Below are 17,930 nucleotides of genomic sequence, written 5' to 3'. Positions count from 1 at the left end.
AAAAATATAATGTTTAAATCATATTAAAATATTTGTAGAAAAATATATATATTTCACTTGTGATAAGTTAGTATTAATAGTATTTTTTATGTGATTTAAATATTTTAATGTTATATAAGTTAATATATGAATTTATATGTTATATAGCAAATGTATGAGAATTTTATAGTATGTATGCCAATTTCTTTTTTTTCTTTCTTATGAATTATAAAAGACAATATCTTTACATAATTGAATTAAATGTGATATGTTGATACAATAATGTCTATATAGAGGAAAAAGAATATAACAATTAATAAATGAAATATGAAAAATAAATATATTCTATGTATTGCAACTACAAATGTTCTAATATTTGTATTCACATAAATAATTTCAATAATTCTAAATTAAGTCATACTCTTAATATTATACACTTGAGCTAATATTTATATGATAATAAATAATTTTAATGACCCTTAAATCCTCGAAAAACTTAATGATATTGTTGCAAGAAGTATTGGAAGTTTGCAAATTAAGAATCAAGATATGCAAAAGCAAAGGGGAATAATTTGCTAACAAAGTCACCTCTTGTTAGCTTAAACAACATTTTCATGTGTCATCATTGATAAGAATTGACGAGTGTCATCGCTAATAACCTGAATGCATGTTATCAAAATCAACACTTATGCAAGAAGATTGTCACCCATTATCACAAACAGCTTTGAAACCACTATTACCAATAAGGTTCGTGCATTACATCGAAGCCAACATCATTGCACACCATATCACTGATAAAGTTAATACATGTTATGACATGAAAAATATGTCTCTCATTATCACCAAATACATTAAGACCCGCCATCACGAAAAAAGTTAATACATGTTATTCACACTAACATTAATGGTATTCAACACCACCAAATTTGCTACATTAGAATAGGGCAAATAACTAAAGCAAGACTTAGAAGGCATATTAAAAATTTTAAATGACTACATCTTTATTTGATTGAATTAAATGTGATATGTTGACATAATGATGCCAATAAATAAAAATATCCTTAATAATAAGGATATATTATCACAATAATTTTTTACTAAAATTGTTGGATACATGTTTGAATATTTTTATAGACATTAATAATTTCAATAATTCTAATGTAAATGTCTACTATAAATATTAGACAATTATTATAATATTTATATAACTCTAAAATATTTTTATTTATAAATTTAAAGAGTTTATTATAATTATGATTTTTATAAATTAAAGTTATATAATTTTATGTTATTTAAAAATAATTAAAATATTATATATTTATTTTTAAGTATGTTTTGATTAAAATTATATCATATCCGGATTTTTATTTCTCAATTTAAATAATAAATGTCATTTTTTTGCGAGCACGACTTTTCGGTCAGGCTACTGTATAAATACCTCTGCCGCTCTTTGACTGCTCTCCAGTTCTACTTGTTCGGATTCCGGTTTGAACTCCGCGAGGAGATTGTCAGCGGCTTTTCAGTTTTCACGGACAGTTAGGGTTTCAAGTCGGGCCCCTCCTCCAGCTGACGCATTTGTTTTCGGTTTTCATTCTTCTCTGCTGCATTGCGGCGAATCGTTCGCATTTGATCAGGATTTGTCATTTGAAGATCGACCTTTTGTTCTCTGGTTTCGGATTAAGGTATTGTATTGAATCCTAAGTTCCTTTTTTCGCCGTAATTTTGTCTGGTTAGGTTATTAGAATACCAAACAATGGATTCATGAGAAAGCCAATATTCCTTTTAGATTACTTCTGAGCTATTCCATGGATTGCTTGTTCAATACCTTGATTCGTTCTTCAGTTCCGGCACGTACTATGATTTCTTGCATTGATTATCTATTTGACTTTTGAATGGTTGATTTTATTTATTGGAATTCACATTTCCATTTCGTACGGTTTCCGTTTTTGGTTTCGGCAACCGATCTATTTTTGGAGCATGACTTGACTGACTATTGAACTCGCGGATTTCTGTTAAGTTTTACTTTTGGATGTTGGGATTTAGCCTTGAATGAGAATTGTAACAGTAATGATTCACTCCGGAAAGAAAATTAAAGAAAAAATACTGAGATTTTCTTTTTTCTTTTTTTTTTTTGTTCCCCAATTCTGTATGTCCAAATCAAAAGATGTGTCATATAACCTTGCGGATTAAGAAATAAAAAATTTTATTTTTGTTTTGAATTCATTTCTTTGAGAAGTTGAGCATTGCAAGTAATGTAAATGGCCTGGAAGCGCCGTTTCTTTGGTTTATTATCTTTTGCCTTTGTAATTCTTTGGCTGTTATCATTTCCCCTTACTGTGATATCTTTACCCTAATTCTTCTTTATTGTGGATTGGAGACGGATGAATTTTTTTTTTAATTTTTTATCATGATTTTTCTAAAAACTATTCGATTTACAGCTAAATAAGTACAATATAAAATTTTTAATGTATTTTAGTCCTGTATATTTAAGATCATTTTAATCAAAATTTAGTAACAAAAAATTTTAATTTCCCGGCCCCGCCATTCCTTAACGGTTCAAAGGCGACCGAAGTACTCGAAGGGGGCGGAGACCCACCAATTTCACCCTTTTCGATGATAATGCCTTTGGTGCAGCCCATGACCCCACCTACCCTGATTTAGACTTCTCTGTTTATAGCTTCCGAGCTTCTTTCTGTTCCTGAAGCAAATGAATCCCAAGGAAAAAAAAATCTATATTAAATGCTGGCTTTATAATTTTCCTACTTTAGTAGATGTTTGGCTACAAGATGAATTTAGTTTAAATAGAATATAATAAATCTTGTTAACTCCGAATTTACTAAAATCTTTGACATGAGAAACTGTTAAATTTGATAAATCTTGATAATTTATTTGGTTTTATGAAATAATTATATTTAAAAGATTATTAAATTTTATTAAAAATGAATCATGAGAGTTATTAGCACAATTTTTGACACAATTCCGACGCCCTGGCCCTGAAACTAGGCCAAGTTACTCATTCTTCTAACTCCCGAGATCAGCGCAATGGTTATTGTTCTCTGTAAACATTTGACATTTAAATAGGATGATCAGCCGCGTTAAATCAGGCCTGTTATAAAATCTATGTGTTCTCGAATTTATCGACTATCAGAAATGGAATTATAGATATCATAGGATTTAAGGATGCTGAAACCATATCAGAATCTTTACAAACAACCCCTTAATGATACCATTTTGCTTTTTTACTGTTTATATAATAAAACGGTGGGGCTTAAGGAAGAGGTAATTTCCCTCTAGTTGATATTTTAGTGGTGATTCAAAGATTTATAATGGATTAATTTTTTAGCTGAGCGTCTAATCACAAGTTCTACAAAATTTTAAGCTAAATTAATAGCCAATAGTTTTATGGCATCTTCAACCGAACTCCAAACGCTTGAATGACGTCCCTTGCCAGCTCCAACCGAACAGTAAAACTTCCGCTATTTGGTTGCGGGTGAACAGTGGGATGCTAATATTGGCTTTGCACTGTTCATCTCCGCCATTTTTACCTCTCTTCCAAACTTGCCGCGGGAAAGAAGAGACGACCGTTACCTGCAAAAGGGGGAAAAATGGAATTCGATTGGAGATAAATCATGTCATTTTGTAGTTTCACGACATTTTGGAGTGAAAAATGAGATTTTCGGTTGGAGATGCTCTTAGTGAACTTCGAGTGCCGGATTCCACGATAAGCAGATAGGCTCCGAACCTTTGGCCCACTGACTCGCACTATTTTGGTCTTTAGGCGTGATCTATTTTTTTATTGGGAAAGTTTTTTACACTAAGCATTGTTAATAATTAAATTAAGTGTATAATCATGATTAAAATAAAATTTAATACTAGACAAAGTCCCTCCTTTAATGGACGACTTTTGCTGACTAGGCAAAGCTGGGTCAGCTAGTCATTAGCTAGTTAAAAACTAGGATCTAATTGACGACTTAATGTAATTCGCCAACGGGCGACTTCCATTAATTTTTTTTTTTTCAAAATGCACGACATGGCTAATTGATGCATTGGATACAGCGACATATCAACCTTTATTTTTTTTATATCTATCATCCATCTATTATAAACATGTAGATCATCAGTATTATCAGCTGCATTTTCGACACAAAAATTCAGCATCACCTAACCCAATCTGTCATATTACTTTCTTGTACTTCTCATGTAGATGCCTTAAGCAATGCCTGTGAGCTGCGCCAGAGAAATTTTCCCTACATCCTCGAACTATACTAACATATATACTTGTTAGAGATAATACACAGATTTTGCCTATTTGTAATAACTGGGAGGAGCTTGTGTAGTTGCCCGGGGAATCAAATTCATGATTTAGTACATTCTGACTCAACAATAGCAAAGGCAAGTGAAAATAAACCATTATTTGCATCTAAGCTAATCGCGGTTAGTAATGTCCATCGATATTTACCAAGCAAGAGTGTCCCATCATGACTAAGAACAGGCCGACAATTCTACTACTCAGTAACCGACTGACCGAATGCTCAGAAAGTCTTTGAAACCTATTAGCCTTTGTGCTTTGAATCCTATAAACAGTTCGTGGCATTGTAGAAGCTACGGCATCCTTGAACAAATTTAGATCGGGTACAACTCCTCCCAACTCCACAAAATAGCCATAATAGCTTTTCGTCGTGTATCCCAAGCCTTCATGTATGAAATTTTTATGTTGAACTTTGTTTCCATACGACCAATTATCTCCCTCGGCTTCAATTTCATCTATTTTCTAATTATCAGTAGTATATATAAACCGCGAGTTACACTGACGATGACCACTTTCAAAATTTGGTGTGCATAGGTGTGTTGGTACTTTATTGATAAGATTTTCATATACCACCTAAGTGTTTGCTCAGAGCAGAATGCATCCGCCATAGGCAAGGAGACATCAGACAATCATGCTTTGCACATACAACCGTAAATTTCTTAGTATTTAATGCGATGAAAATATATTGAACATTATAGTTTATATATGTTATTATTAATTTACATTATTATAATTCAACTCATTATACAATATCATCAGGGGCGGAACCAGCCCTAATTTTCAGGGGGGGCAAATTTATAAGACATATGTCGGGGGTCCAAGGGGCAGTGTCTTCTGGCGGGGTTCGACCTGTGGGGGCAATTTAAAGACCATAATATTTTAAAATTTTTAGGGGGGGGGGGCAATTGCCTAAAAAATGAGCAGGAATGCGCCGGGCAGGGAGGAGGGCCAAATGCATGAAAATCCTTGTAATAAAGACAAAAAAATGAATAAAAAGGGGTAAATTACCTAAAAAAATCATATAAAAAAATTTAAAAAAAATTTTGAGGGGGGGCAACTGCCCCCCCTGGAACCTATTGGGTTCCGCCCTTGAATATCATAATTGCAATACCCATTATTACTATGAAAATAAATTTACAAATTACCAAAAAATTTCTCTTAAAACATAATAAAAGTTAACCTCTTAATATTATATAACTTCAAAATAAATCAATTAACTTCATAATTAACTCATTATAAAAAAATTACTTCAATTCAAAAAAATAACTAAATAATTACCAGAAAATTACAAAACAACTAAATCCTAAATCATTACATAAAAAAAAAAAAGTTTAAACCAAATTTAATCTTCAGCACTTCAATTATTTCGCTCTGGCTCTGCGTTCATTCAATCGCAATGCTTTGCTCCCATTTGATATGACATTTCATTAGAATCTCTATTAGTTGATTACCTGGAGGTAGACTTTAATAATTTCCCGTTCAATCAGATTTTGTTTATGGGTTTTGTTACGTTGCCCAATCAAAAACCAGAAAAATGTTGATAATTTGGCATCCATTATTGTCATAATAATAATGACTGTCAGCATGTTCATAGAAACTGTCAGCATATTAATAATTCTTTCTTGTAATTATGTTAATAGCCATCATTAGTATATTAATGAAGTTTTCATTATGTAAACGAAGACCTGCCAACAGAACAAATTGAAAATTTTTTTGAGCGATGACTTGGGCAAAATACCAGTTAGTTCTTCTAGTTGTGTGGCAAATTACTAGAAGAAAGTTTGCTTCAGGCCTGCTTTTTTTTCGCTCCTATTGTTTTATAAGTAATATCGTTGACCTCTTATGCGCTTTCATTGTAACTTCTCACAGTTTGTAGGCACGTTCGGTCTGGTCGAAGGTTGAAGTTACAGATTCTTCAACAGAACTATTTAATTGTTGAAATGTTTGACCTCCAGATATAAATGTATTATAGTTCAGACGATGAAAAGGTAAATGAGATTATTTTTTCTCTCTTATAAATTGTAGGTAAACACTTATGACTTTACTCTCATATAACAAAGAGTTACTCATCAGTTTCTAAGAAGCTGCCAACGGTTGATGGACTGCAGCCCAAACTGCAACGACAAGAAGGCTCTTAAGAGGTGGTTCTTCATTGATAAAAGGGTTGGGTAACAAGAAGAAGATGATGATGAAGTGGAACTAGAAGAAGAAAAAGTTTTGGCTTCATTCTGGTTCCCATGGATTTCAATCCAAACCACAAATCTTCTATTCTAATTGATCAAGTTCCTCTGAATAAGGCAAGATTATCGTCTAGTTTGAACCCATACTCGCCTCCATCAATAATATTTTCTTCAAGTTTATTCTTAACCATCCCCAGAAGAAAAGCCATGTCTGGTAAGCTCGACCATGTCCATGCTAATAGCTGGCATGATGCGATGAAAGCATCATCTCCTCAAAAAATCTTTGATGATGATATCAACTTTGATGCTGCTTGTGATGAAGCTGATGCAGAGTATCGCTCTTGGTTGGTAGGTTACTTTCCACCCCTTGTAGATACTTAGTGCTATGGCTTATTGAAGTTAATTGGCCACTTTCATCTTTTTATTGCAGTTTAAATTTCCTTCAGCCCTATCTTCTTTTGAGCAAATAAAAAATTATGCCAAGGGAAAAAGGGTTGCACTCTTTTTGGATTATGATGGAACTCTCTCACCTATTGTGGACAATCCTGATCATGCTTTTATGTCAAGTGAGGTATGCAACGATCATCTTTTTTAAATGTCAAATGTTTTTGAATTTCTTTAATATACTGCAATTAAATTGTTATTTTTGTTTGCAGATGCGTTCTGCTGTTAAAAAAGCTGCTAAGTATTTTCCTACTGCCATTATAAGTGGAAGGAGTCGCGATAAGGTAATTTGTGATTTCATTTAAAATTTTCTTTATATGTTTAGCGCTAAAAAGCATTGCTCTGCTTGTGTTTAAAATGTGCTTCTAGGTTCATGAATTTGTAGGACTGAAAGAGCTCTATTATGCTGGAAGTCATGGTATGGACATAGTTGGCCCAGTAGGAGATTCTGAAAGTGTTATCAACCATTCAGGTTTCATAAGATCTACCAATGAGCAGGTAAAGCAATTGTTAGTAAACTAATAATAGTGTATCAAATTTAAAAATTTTATATTTTGTAAGTTTGATTTAATCCATCTTACTTCAATTTATCCATCCCATGCAGGGAAAGGAAGTAAACCTGTTCCAACCTCCAAGCGAGTTCTTACCGGTGATCGACGAGGTACTATTTAGTTCTTTCATATAAAACATATTTCATGTTTCGATCCTACATTAAGTAAGCTTTATTTGAGCTAGAACAACATACACTTTTCTATTTCAACAGATTTGTAGATCACTCGTAGAAAATACTAAGGACATTATAGGCTCAAATGTTGAGAACAATAAATTCTGTGTCTCTGTACATTACCGCCTCGTAAATGAGAAGGTAAATACTTAAAGCTTGAAATTGTAAAGGCATTGGTGCTGAACTTTTTTAAATTTTCTTCATCTGTGTTACATTTATGAGCACTATTTTTTGTTTGCAGGATTGGGATGTGATTGCTCAGCGTGTGCTTGGTGTTCTCGAGAACTACCCTCATCTGCAACTAACTTATGGGCGGAAGGTAATGCAAGATTTATTTTTTTTTTTTCATAATGGATTAATATTTTTGTTGTATTTATATATTAATCCAAATCGGAGGGGAGAGGATTACTAAAAAGGATGTGTTTGTGAGTGCTAAGCTTATTTCATCTATAATTGTTTTCATGATGTAGGTTTTAGAAATCCGTCCTATAATAGACTGGAATAAAGGGAAAGCTGTTGAATTCCTGCTTGAATCCCTAGGGTTAAATGACAGTGATGATGTGCTTCCTATATATGTTGGTGACGATCGCACTGATGAGGATGCTTTCAAGGTAAATTCTTTATATAGAAAGATTTTCATTTTAAATTTATCTGAATAACTTTTAGGCTGAATTTTGGTTGGAAGGAAATGGAGATAATGCTAATACTTCGAGAAATTATTACGTGCGGTCATCAGGCCGTCCGGAAGTAAATCAGAATACGTCACGTCACTCTTTACAAAGCAGTACACAATACCGACACATAGCAAAAAAATGACGTGGTGCATCTTGATTCGCTTCCAGATGGCGTCCGGGGACAATGCGTAATAATTTAACTAATTTTTGACATCATAATTCATATTATTATAATTATTTTTGGTTTTAGTGCAATTTTTAGGTAATTTGTTTCGACTAGGACATAAGGACATTGTTGTGTCACAATTTCTCAACTGCCTTCCTGAATACTAATTTTAATTTAATTTAATTTATTTATCATTTCTATTTGCATTCGCTTCTCATTTTCTCTGTTCTAACTCAAACCAAACAAAGGACAACATAAAAGAAAAAAGAAACATTTAATGTGAAAATTATCATGAAAAATGTGCACAGAATTTATTTGTTTGCAATTTGATTGACATTTTGCAGGTTTTAAGAGAAAGGAACAAAGGCTATGGCATTTTGGTTTCTTCCATTCCTAAAGAAACTAATGCCCATTACTCTCTGAGGGATCCATCCGAGGTGAGAAACTATAAATTTTTCTTCTTTTATTTGCTTGATCATTATAACAGTACTTACATAAACTCTTTTTTTTTTTTTCCCTTTTTCCTGCTCCTTAACCAGGTCATGGAATTTCTTAGATCTCTGGCGAGATGGAAAAAATCTGAAGTTGCAGCCCACTGATTTGCTTGATTCTTTCTCGTACCTTCACTATTTATTTATAACAACAAAGATTAATAATAGGAGTACGAAGGCCGTTTTTTTGCCTTCGAGGGAAATTGTAATAATGTTAAAGAAGCAATGTGGGTTGTTGGCTGTAGGCTACCGTAACATTTTAATCTGCACTTCTCATATTTAATTTGTAATTTTCTGTATTTTAATGTTATAGATTATTCCTGTTGAATCTTGAAATATTCATGGAGATAGAGAAATATAAAATTTAACGTTTTAGTTTTGTATGAAGATCCAGCGCACAATCAGTAAAAGAGAAGGGTGTAGCGTTTATAAGAGACACCAAAGTTTTTATCTAGAAACCCTTGAAAAGAGAGAAAAATCAAAGGACTTCACCCAGTTTAAATGAATCCACTAGTGTTTGTAGTCGATAACAAATGAGGTCTGACGGAGGTCAGAAAGATCGCAGTCGGATGATGGTGGTCGGAAGGATTGTTGTCGGTGGGTGACAAAGGTCAAAAAGATAGTTGTCAGATGATGGAGGCAGGTAGGGCCATAGTCAACAGGAAGGTTAAAAGGACTGTTATTTGATGACAGATGCCAGAAGGAATGTTATTTGACGACGGAGGTATGAAAGGACCGTAGTCGGCATACAATGAAGATCAGAAGGACTGTAGTCAGTAGGTGATGAATGTTGGAAAGATTTTAGTATGGTGACGGAGGTTAGAAGGATCGCAGTCAGCAGGCGAAAGAGATCAGAATGATCGTTACCTGGCGACGGAGGTCGGAATAGCCGTAGTCAGCAAGCGATTGTAGTTAAAAAGGCCATTGTCAGTGATAGAGGTCATATAGATTGTAGTCAACCAGCGACGGTGGTCAAAAAGATCGTAGTCAAGTGACGAAGGTCGAAAAGACTGTAGTTAAAAATTGGTGGTTGGAAAGATTGAATTTGGTGGGTGATAGAGGTTGAAAAGATCGTTGTCAGCGATTGTTGTCAGGATGAAATCCGGTGACAATTGGTGGCTAGGTTTAAGTTCAGTGATAATTGTTGGTCGGGCGGAAGTCTAATGAAAGTTCAACAACAGTTAGTGGTTGGGCCGTGGTCGAGGAGGAGCTTCCTCTCCGCCCTTCTTTTTCTTCCTTTCTTGGTACCCCCTCAATGAAGAATGAGAGGTATCTTTATGATTTTTTGAGAGTGGCATGACCAGTAAATAGGGAGAAGACCAAGAGCATGTTGGGAGTGTTTTGAATGGACGATCGATATCGACTCCCTTAATTATAGATAGTTTATCAAGTATTTACATGCATTAATGATGTCAGAATTCAACTATCTTAGGCTTTTTAGATTTGCCTTATCGAGCTGCTTGATTTGACTATAAGCATCTCTGTTGACCTTATTTTTGTATGAGGTCACTAAGACTTTTCCAAGACCATAAATCGATCCTGACCCTAGATCAGCCTAGCCTATAAACTAATCTAGAATCTAGGATCCCCTAGACTTCAGACCCTAGGATCCATCAAGATCTTATATCAATCCAAATTTAAGTCAATCTACATCTCAAATTAATCCAGACTTCAAACCCATCCAGATCTCAAATCAATCATGACCTTTAATCAGCCCAGACTTAGTCAACCTAGCTTTTTTATCAAGCTCCTGCCCTATCAAATCATCTACGTCATCCATATGATTGTTGTTGACATGGATAACTTAAGTTTGAATAATCAAATCTAAAATCTAGCTCAAACCCATAAATCCATACCCTTGACCCAAGGCTAAAGACTAAGGTTCTAAAGGGTTTTTTTAGTGATTTTTGAATCACTTCAAAATCTAGTAAAATGACTCTTGATTCATGATATATCAATTTCATATTGATTAGGCATGTCCCTGGGTCTACCCTTCAAATTTGAGCTCAATCTCAGGTCTCTAACTCCAAAAATTGAATTGAAATTCAAAGGCTATAAAACCTTTAAATATTTATGGGCTATGCCATTATACCTGTCACCTACTGGATATTGACCTTGGAGCCTTCTCCAAACCTTCTGATCACCCTTGATTATGACTTGTTAAACATTAAACTATATTTTGGTGGACCAACTTTGACCCCCAGTTGAGAAGGGGTCAAAATGACCAAATTGCTCCTTAAGGGAACTTTTGAAGTTTTCTTTAAACTTCAACATGGTATTTTCCTATAAAGCCATAAAACCTCTTCTAATGCATCCTAATCGCTATTAGGAGTGCAATGGACTATGCTCATACCCTGGTCAAGCTTGGTTGACCAGCTTAACAAGTTTTGACCAAAATACCTCTTATGGGTTTGAACCATCATTTCAAACCAAATGGCATCATCTTTGCATGAGATCACTTCTAGTAGATTTCAAACATCAAACTAATCTTGTTGGACATAAACTCAGGCCCTGGGTCAACCTAGTTGACCAAGTCAACATAGGTTGACTAAATAGTCTCTTTAGGTTCCAAAAAGTCAATTTGACTGAAATGTTCAAACCAGACCATAAGACCTCCTCCACTAGTCTCAAAACATCATTTCAAACCCATTGAATCCAAACCCAAGTGTTGGGTCAACCTAGTCAACCTAGGTTGACCAGATCAACCCTTAAGCTTTCCTATGTTAGATTAATTCTCAAATCTTTTCAAATGTCTTCAAAATTCCTTTGGACACTTCCCTAGTGACTTAGGGCAACTAGACACCTTGACCCAGTCCATAACTGACTTGGTTAATTAAACCCAATTATGGTCAACTCAAGTTAACATGGGTCCTTTAAAGACTCATACTCAAATACAATCTAGATCAAGCTTTTAAAACTCTTGAAATCATTCAATTGTGTGCCTTGAATATCTCTAAACCCTTCATGAGTCAATTTTTGATGAGCTTGACCAAGTCAACACATTAACTTGGTCAAACTATCATGTTTTTATCAAAACACCTCATGTGTTCAATCAAATCACATCAAGCTATTGATCTCATCGTATCTCATGGAGTAATGCATGCAAACTCAATATAAATAAAACTTTAGTGAGTTTAACCAATGTCAATTCAAACACTTGATTAAATTCCTGCATCTTTGGTCAAATCTTCCATGTCTATTTAATCAAACTCTTGGGAGCTCATTCAAATAGTGCCCATGTAATCCCCTTATTCACCTAGGCCTAGGTTGACTGTTTGACCAATCAAACAGTCAACAAGAGTTCTATATGGGTTTAAACACGGTCAAATAGCCTTTTAAGGAGTCAAATTTCTTCTAGTACTTAACTCTTGTCATTTAAACCTCTCCAACAGTTTTAAATGACTTCTAGAATCTTCCTAAACCAGGCATGAGCTTTGGATTAGGCTTAGATTAAGCCTAATCACCCCCATATGCATGTGAGGGTAGGAGCACCTTTCCACATAAGTATATTATTGGTCCTTTGAATCCCTGCCATCCAAACTAGAGGTGTCAATATTTGACACGATACGAAAACCCGGCTTAAACTCGAATAAAAAATTTTGGGTTAGATCTGACCTAATTTCAAAAAGGGTCGAGTTTGGGTTACGAGATTCATTTTTAATAAAAATACTTACTTTCTAGAAATTAACCTTATTAAAAAAAGTCCAAATTTGACCCCTTAATTAAATAATTAAAATAATCTAGAAAATTCCAAAAATTCAAAAAATCATTTGAAAATCTAAAAAACTTTATTCTAACTTAAAAAACTAGCAACCAATCAATTCTAATAAAAATTTATCAAATTTCAAACCTTAATCAATTCATTTAATTTATACTGGTTAGTATTAAGTAATCTAGGCTTGCATGGTAATTAAGATAGCCCCAAGGAAGATGAAATAAACTTATAGCCTTAAATAAAGGTGATAGCCATTTAAATTAAAAAATATATCTTAAAATTAATTCTAAAATATTAATATTTAAACTTTAATCAAAATTTCACTTTAAATCTTTCAACCAACTAGAATATGAAATAACTCCAACTAATTTCCATATATAGGATATATCCAAACTAAATAGCCTATCTCACATACTTTAGATAGTTTGCTAGAACAACCAACTCTAGTCTTAATTAGGCTAAGCTAACGCTGGTGTTTACATTCTACTATATGCCAAATTTTTTGAGCTTTCACTACATGGTGATTGCTAGTTTAGATTGATAGATTATCTATTTAATTTCTATGCAATCTATGTATTGTTGTAATGGGCATTATATTACCCATAGGCTAGAGATGATTTAAATGCTAATACAATCTTATCCAATTGACCATACTCATATAGGGTAATTAAAATAAAGGGGGAAAATAAATTAAGCTTTCAATTAATATGTTTTATGTAGGTGCTAAGCATATTAAGTATTCCTATAATTAAAATAGCATGGTTAAGTGTGTCTGTGATATGAGCATTTTAAGTTTTATAAAAGCACTTTGAGATGGGATATTAAGCATCTAATTTGGAATCCAAAGAGAAAGGGACATCTTAGGAGAGAATTCATCTCTATTTGAAGATCCAAATATCTAAAGAAAAAAGATATTACCCCTTTCTAAAGGGAGTTTCTTTTCATTTGAATATCTGGACCCGACAGATCTAAGGAGCCCAAAGAAGGATGAAGAAGTGAAGAATGGAAAGAGTCCCATTCTAAAATGCCACTTGAGTCCTATGAGTAAAATCCAGGTTATTGTTAGTGGTACCTAACCACTTTATATTTTCTGCAGAACTTGGGATATACTATTAAGTGGCACTTGTCATATAAAAATTATATTTTAGTATTAACTTTAATTAATTTTATTCGCATTAATTGTGCAATAAAAATTGTATGCTTTCTAGCTTTTTTTTATTATATGTTGACTTTTTTTTAACCTATAACCCAATCGAAGGCTCGTGAGAATAATATTTAAAATTCTTCTACTTTAATTAAAATTAAAAATTTAAGATAACATAGAAATTCTAATAATTTTAAGAAGTAAGATCGGGCTCGTCGAGAGTTAACATACATTTATATTAATCTTTCTCTGCCTTGTTGAGCACCTCCCCACATATGAGTTCTGGCAGACCACCTGACTTATTAGGGTATAGTTCTGCAAAAAGAAGTTGTGCATTCCTTAGGATAAAATTAATTTTTTTAAGCCTGATTTTAAAATTTCATCATTTCAAATTTAAGTATTTATTGAGTCAATATGCATACATTGCATTATATAAAATTAAAATGAGTAAAAAATTTAATTGCATTTACTTCAAAGTATCAAATTACCTAACATAAGTCAAGGAGTCAATTAAGATCTATTCTAGATGTCCACCCCATTCTCTTAAACTTAACTTCATCAAATGTCCCTACCACTCTTTCATAAGTCACCAGACTCATGGTCTTAAAGTGCCTAAGTGGTTAGCTAGCTCCCCAATCCAAGCTGGGGCAAGTCCAGTTTCGCACTACATTATCTAGGTTCAGATTATTAATTTTTTTAGTACCCAATTTAGGCTTAAGTTTTGAGGCATCTTCAGACTATAAGACTACAACCATCAGGAATCTAATCCCAACCTTCTAATAAAATTGGCAAGTCAAACTTAAATCTGGTGTGCTTCTGAAGTACTTTCAGAATCTCAAGACACCTCCTACTTTTTCTCCTTTCACTTCCAAAAATAAGTCTTCTATTTTGATCCAATCCCTGTTGAATTTCCATCCTCACTTCCTTTGATACCAAGCCCTTCAATATTAAATAAAATTTATATTAATTTTTTAATCAAGAGTATTTATAGGAAATTCAGGTTTTGTATGATATAATTAATTACGAAGACTTGTGCTCATAGGAGATTTAGAATCTCAGATAAATTTTCAAATTCAAGTTATCAAAATCTCAATTGATTATGTTTAAGAAAATAAAACTTAACGATAATTATTGTCTTATTCAAATGACTAATAGTGAACGATATTTTCTTTTTTTGGAAATATATATCATTCTATTATAATGATTTTGATTATAAAATTAATGATCTTTTATCCGACTCATTATAATCAAATATTTGATAAAACATCATTTTGATCCTTCGGGATCATATATTATCTTTTCCTTGAGTTAACTATGATAATTTGGATAAATTTAAAGTTTTGTAATATGAACATATTGGGAAATGATATTTTTGCCTCTCAAGGTGATATATTATTCATAATGAAGCGTTCAATTTTAAAACTAAAATTCTAGCAATTAAACTTTCTCAAAGAAAATTAATCTTTTCGAAACTCTAGCAACTTTCTCCAACAAATAATGTTATATTTAGAAATTTTTAGGTCATCCATTTATATTTTGAACCTTTCAAATGTGCTTCAAATCTTTTAGGTCATCCAATTTATAGCTTGGTCCCATTTGAGCTCGTATTGGGTCGAATTTGGTGTTGTTGGGTTTGCCTTTTTTGGATGTTCAGTTCGACTATAAGTTTAATGAAATCAAAGTTCATATGGTCCCAATTTTAATTTTAGAAGTTTTTAACGTAATTTTTCCTTGAGGCTTATGCCAGATCTAGAAAAATTTTTGATGATATATTTATTGTCGGACGTCGAAGCTCCAAGAGTCCAAAATATGTAATATCTTAGAAATTTTAAACTTGGTTCAAAACTTGAGAATAACTCATTCGTGGTTGTAGAACTCCTGATTAGCTCCATAATTATAAAAATTGAGTTTGGAACATCAAAAATAGTTCTGCGGACAAAAAAAGTCTGATTCAAATTTTCCGGGCAAAAAATCAGGCCTTGACACAACTTGGCAGTCGATCTCGTCATTGCTCACGCATTAGCATGCTTGCCTGGTTTCCCATTCACATTACCTGGCTACCTGATCACTTTTCCTGGCTTCTCGAGCTGCCATTCGCCTACTCGCTATTATCTGGGTTGCCCACGTAGTTTGGAGGCATCGTTTTGGCGTCGTGAGTTAGTTAGCTTGCCAACTGTAGCTACCGACGACAATTAATTCTTTTTATAACAACTATTTTTCTTTTTTTTTTAATAGATTTTTTTTTTCTCTTTCTTTTTTCTTATAAAAATTTTTATCTATTTTTCTCTTCCTCCTTTTTATAGAATTTTTTTTCTCTCTTTTCTTTTTTTTTTAAGGGAATTTTTTTAAAGAATATTCTTATTCTTTTTATAATATTCTTAAAATATTATTATTTTTTGAATTCTTGAAATATTTTTAGAAAATTCTTATACTTGGAATATTCTTGAAATATTTTTAGAATATTTTTATTCTTGAAGAGTATTCCTCCTTCCTTTTTCTCCTATAATAACCCCTATGATATGAGAGAAATTGCACCATCTCTTTTTCTCTTCTATTCAAGTCTTCTTATAGTTGAAGCATTTCCCTAGTCTTATATTGGTGGTATACCTATTAAATTTTAGGGCCCTTGTTTGTGTAGAAGTGAAATTTTCTTTCATTCCTTCTTATTTTTCTCATTTCTTCTTAAATTAGAGGCATTCAAGTGTTTGGGATAGGTGGTGTCCCCTATTAAGCTTTATTGTTCCTCCTTTGTGTATAAGAAACTTTCTTTTCTTTCCCTTTTCTTCTCCTCTAATTTTCTTCCTACATTAGAGGCATTCCACTATCTAAGATAGGTGGCACCCCTATCAAGCTTCAATTCTCTCTTTTGTATAGAAAAATTCATGATGAGAGTTTATTCTCTCAATAGATAATTCTTGACAGAAGAAGATCAACTACCACTTGTATGCCATGGAGATTTGAAAAGATCTAACGGTAATAACACCCAAGAGAAGAGTCAATGATTATCAACAGAAGGATTAAATTTTGATGATGACTAAGTAGAAGTCCAACGGTGATTGGTGACTGGGTAAAAGTTTGATGGTGATTAGAGCTTAGGTGGAATTTTTATGATGATCGGCTATTAGGTAGAAGTCTGACGGCAATCGACAACTAAGTAGTGAGTTGAAGTAGAAAATTTGAGGGTGTACTACTAATAGAAACATGGCTAGAGGCTAATTATGGCTGATAAGAGTAAAAGGATCGATGGCAGACATCAAGCGAAGGGCATATAATGGTAGTGGTTGAGCTGTACTCTACTGAGTAATAAATAATCATGATAACTGGAGGAGAATAATGAATCACCTGACAAAGGTGGTCAGGTGGTGTGCTTATGGAATCAGTTTAGAAGCATATAAAAAGTGTCAAAGATTAGAAGGCTTATCAGGGCTCCTATCTTTCCTTAATGAAATATATTCTTCATTTGGTTAAAGATAGTATACTAATGGAGGCATAAGGTGGATGCGGAGACTGATGGGATGGAACATTATATCGATCACAATAATTTAACAACAAGCTCAAGTTTCCAATTAAGTGGAGGTCGGTGGTTTGTTAGGAGTTTTCTTATCATCTTGATTTATTCCAATACACAAGATGATGTTGATGTAATTTTATTTTTAACTTCTAGTAAAAATGAATGTACACTCGATCATAGTGTAGAATTTTGTTATATAAATTGAATGACATTGTAAATAAATTTGAAATATTTGTATGAGCTCAATGCTTATTTTTCATTTAAAATTATCTTATCCCCTACAGAAAATTAAGTTGTTTATGCATCTTTGAGATGTGTTTTGATATATTTCCCTCCTAGTTAGTGCAGCTAGATTAGAGGAATTTATCCATTTTATAACTTTTATTCTTTAAAGTTTTTTAAATAATAAAAAAAGTGTATATCTTTTGAGGATTTAATCCTTATAATATTTTAATGTACCAGTGCATTTTGAGGCTTTTTAAGGTCTTTGTATGCAAGTACCTTTTAAGGCCTTTTAGCCTACTAAGGTCTTTATATACATGTGCCTTTTGAGTTTTTTTAGCCTATAAGGTTTTTAAATTAGTGATGACCTT

The 17,930-nt window shown here is 33.0% G+C and overlaps 1 protein-coding gene across 1 annotated transcript; it reads left to right on the top strand.

The window, feature by feature from the left end:
• Positions 1 to 6,525: 6,525 nt before the first annotated feature.
• LOC110108403 (trehalose-phosphate phosphatase A-like) lies at positions 6,526 to 9,075 on the top strand. The gene is made up of 10 exons (XM_020839032.2): positions 6,526 to 6,816; positions 6,899 to 7,039; positions 7,125 to 7,196; positions 7,282 to 7,410; positions 7,517 to 7,573; positions 7,676 to 7,777; positions 7,878 to 7,955; positions 8,107 to 8,247; positions 8,821 to 8,913; positions 9,016 to 9,075. The coding sequence occupies exons 1-10, from the start codon at positions 6,526 to 6,528 to the stop codon at positions 9,073 to 9,075; spliced, it is 1,164 nt and encodes a 387-aa protein (XP_020694691.1).
• The last annotated feature ends 8,855 nt before the right edge of the window (positions 9,076 to 17,930 follow it).

This window comes from Dendrobium catenatum, unplaced genomic scaffold (genome assembly GCF_001605985.2).
Source record: "Dendrobium catenatum unplaced genomic scaffold, ASM160598v2 fragScaff_scaffold_1490, whole genome shotgun sequence".
Classification (NCBI taxonomy): domain Eukaryota; kingdom Viridiplantae; phylum Streptophyta; class Magnoliopsida; order Asparagales; family Orchidaceae; genus Dendrobium; species Dendrobium catenatum.
The sequence above is the reverse complement of the archived record's forward strand: the minus strand, read 5'-3'. Positions and strand labels throughout refer to the sequence as shown.

What these genes read in the sequence shown, in the direction of transcription:
- LOC110108403 (XM_020839032.2), top strand. Translation starts at nt 6,526, where the DNA reads ATGGATTTCAATCCAAACCACAAATCTTCTATTCTAATTGATCAAGTT. An exon ending in TCTTACCGGTGATCGACGAG is followed by an intron (nt 7,574 to 7,675) that starts GTACTATTTAGT and finishes CTATTTCAACAG; the next exon opens with ATTTGTAGATCACTCGTAGA. An exon ending in ACCGCCTCGTAAATGAGAAG is followed by an intron (nt 7,778 to 7,877) that starts GTAAATACTTAA and finishes TTTTGTTTGCAG; the next exon opens with GATTGGGATGTGATTGCTCA.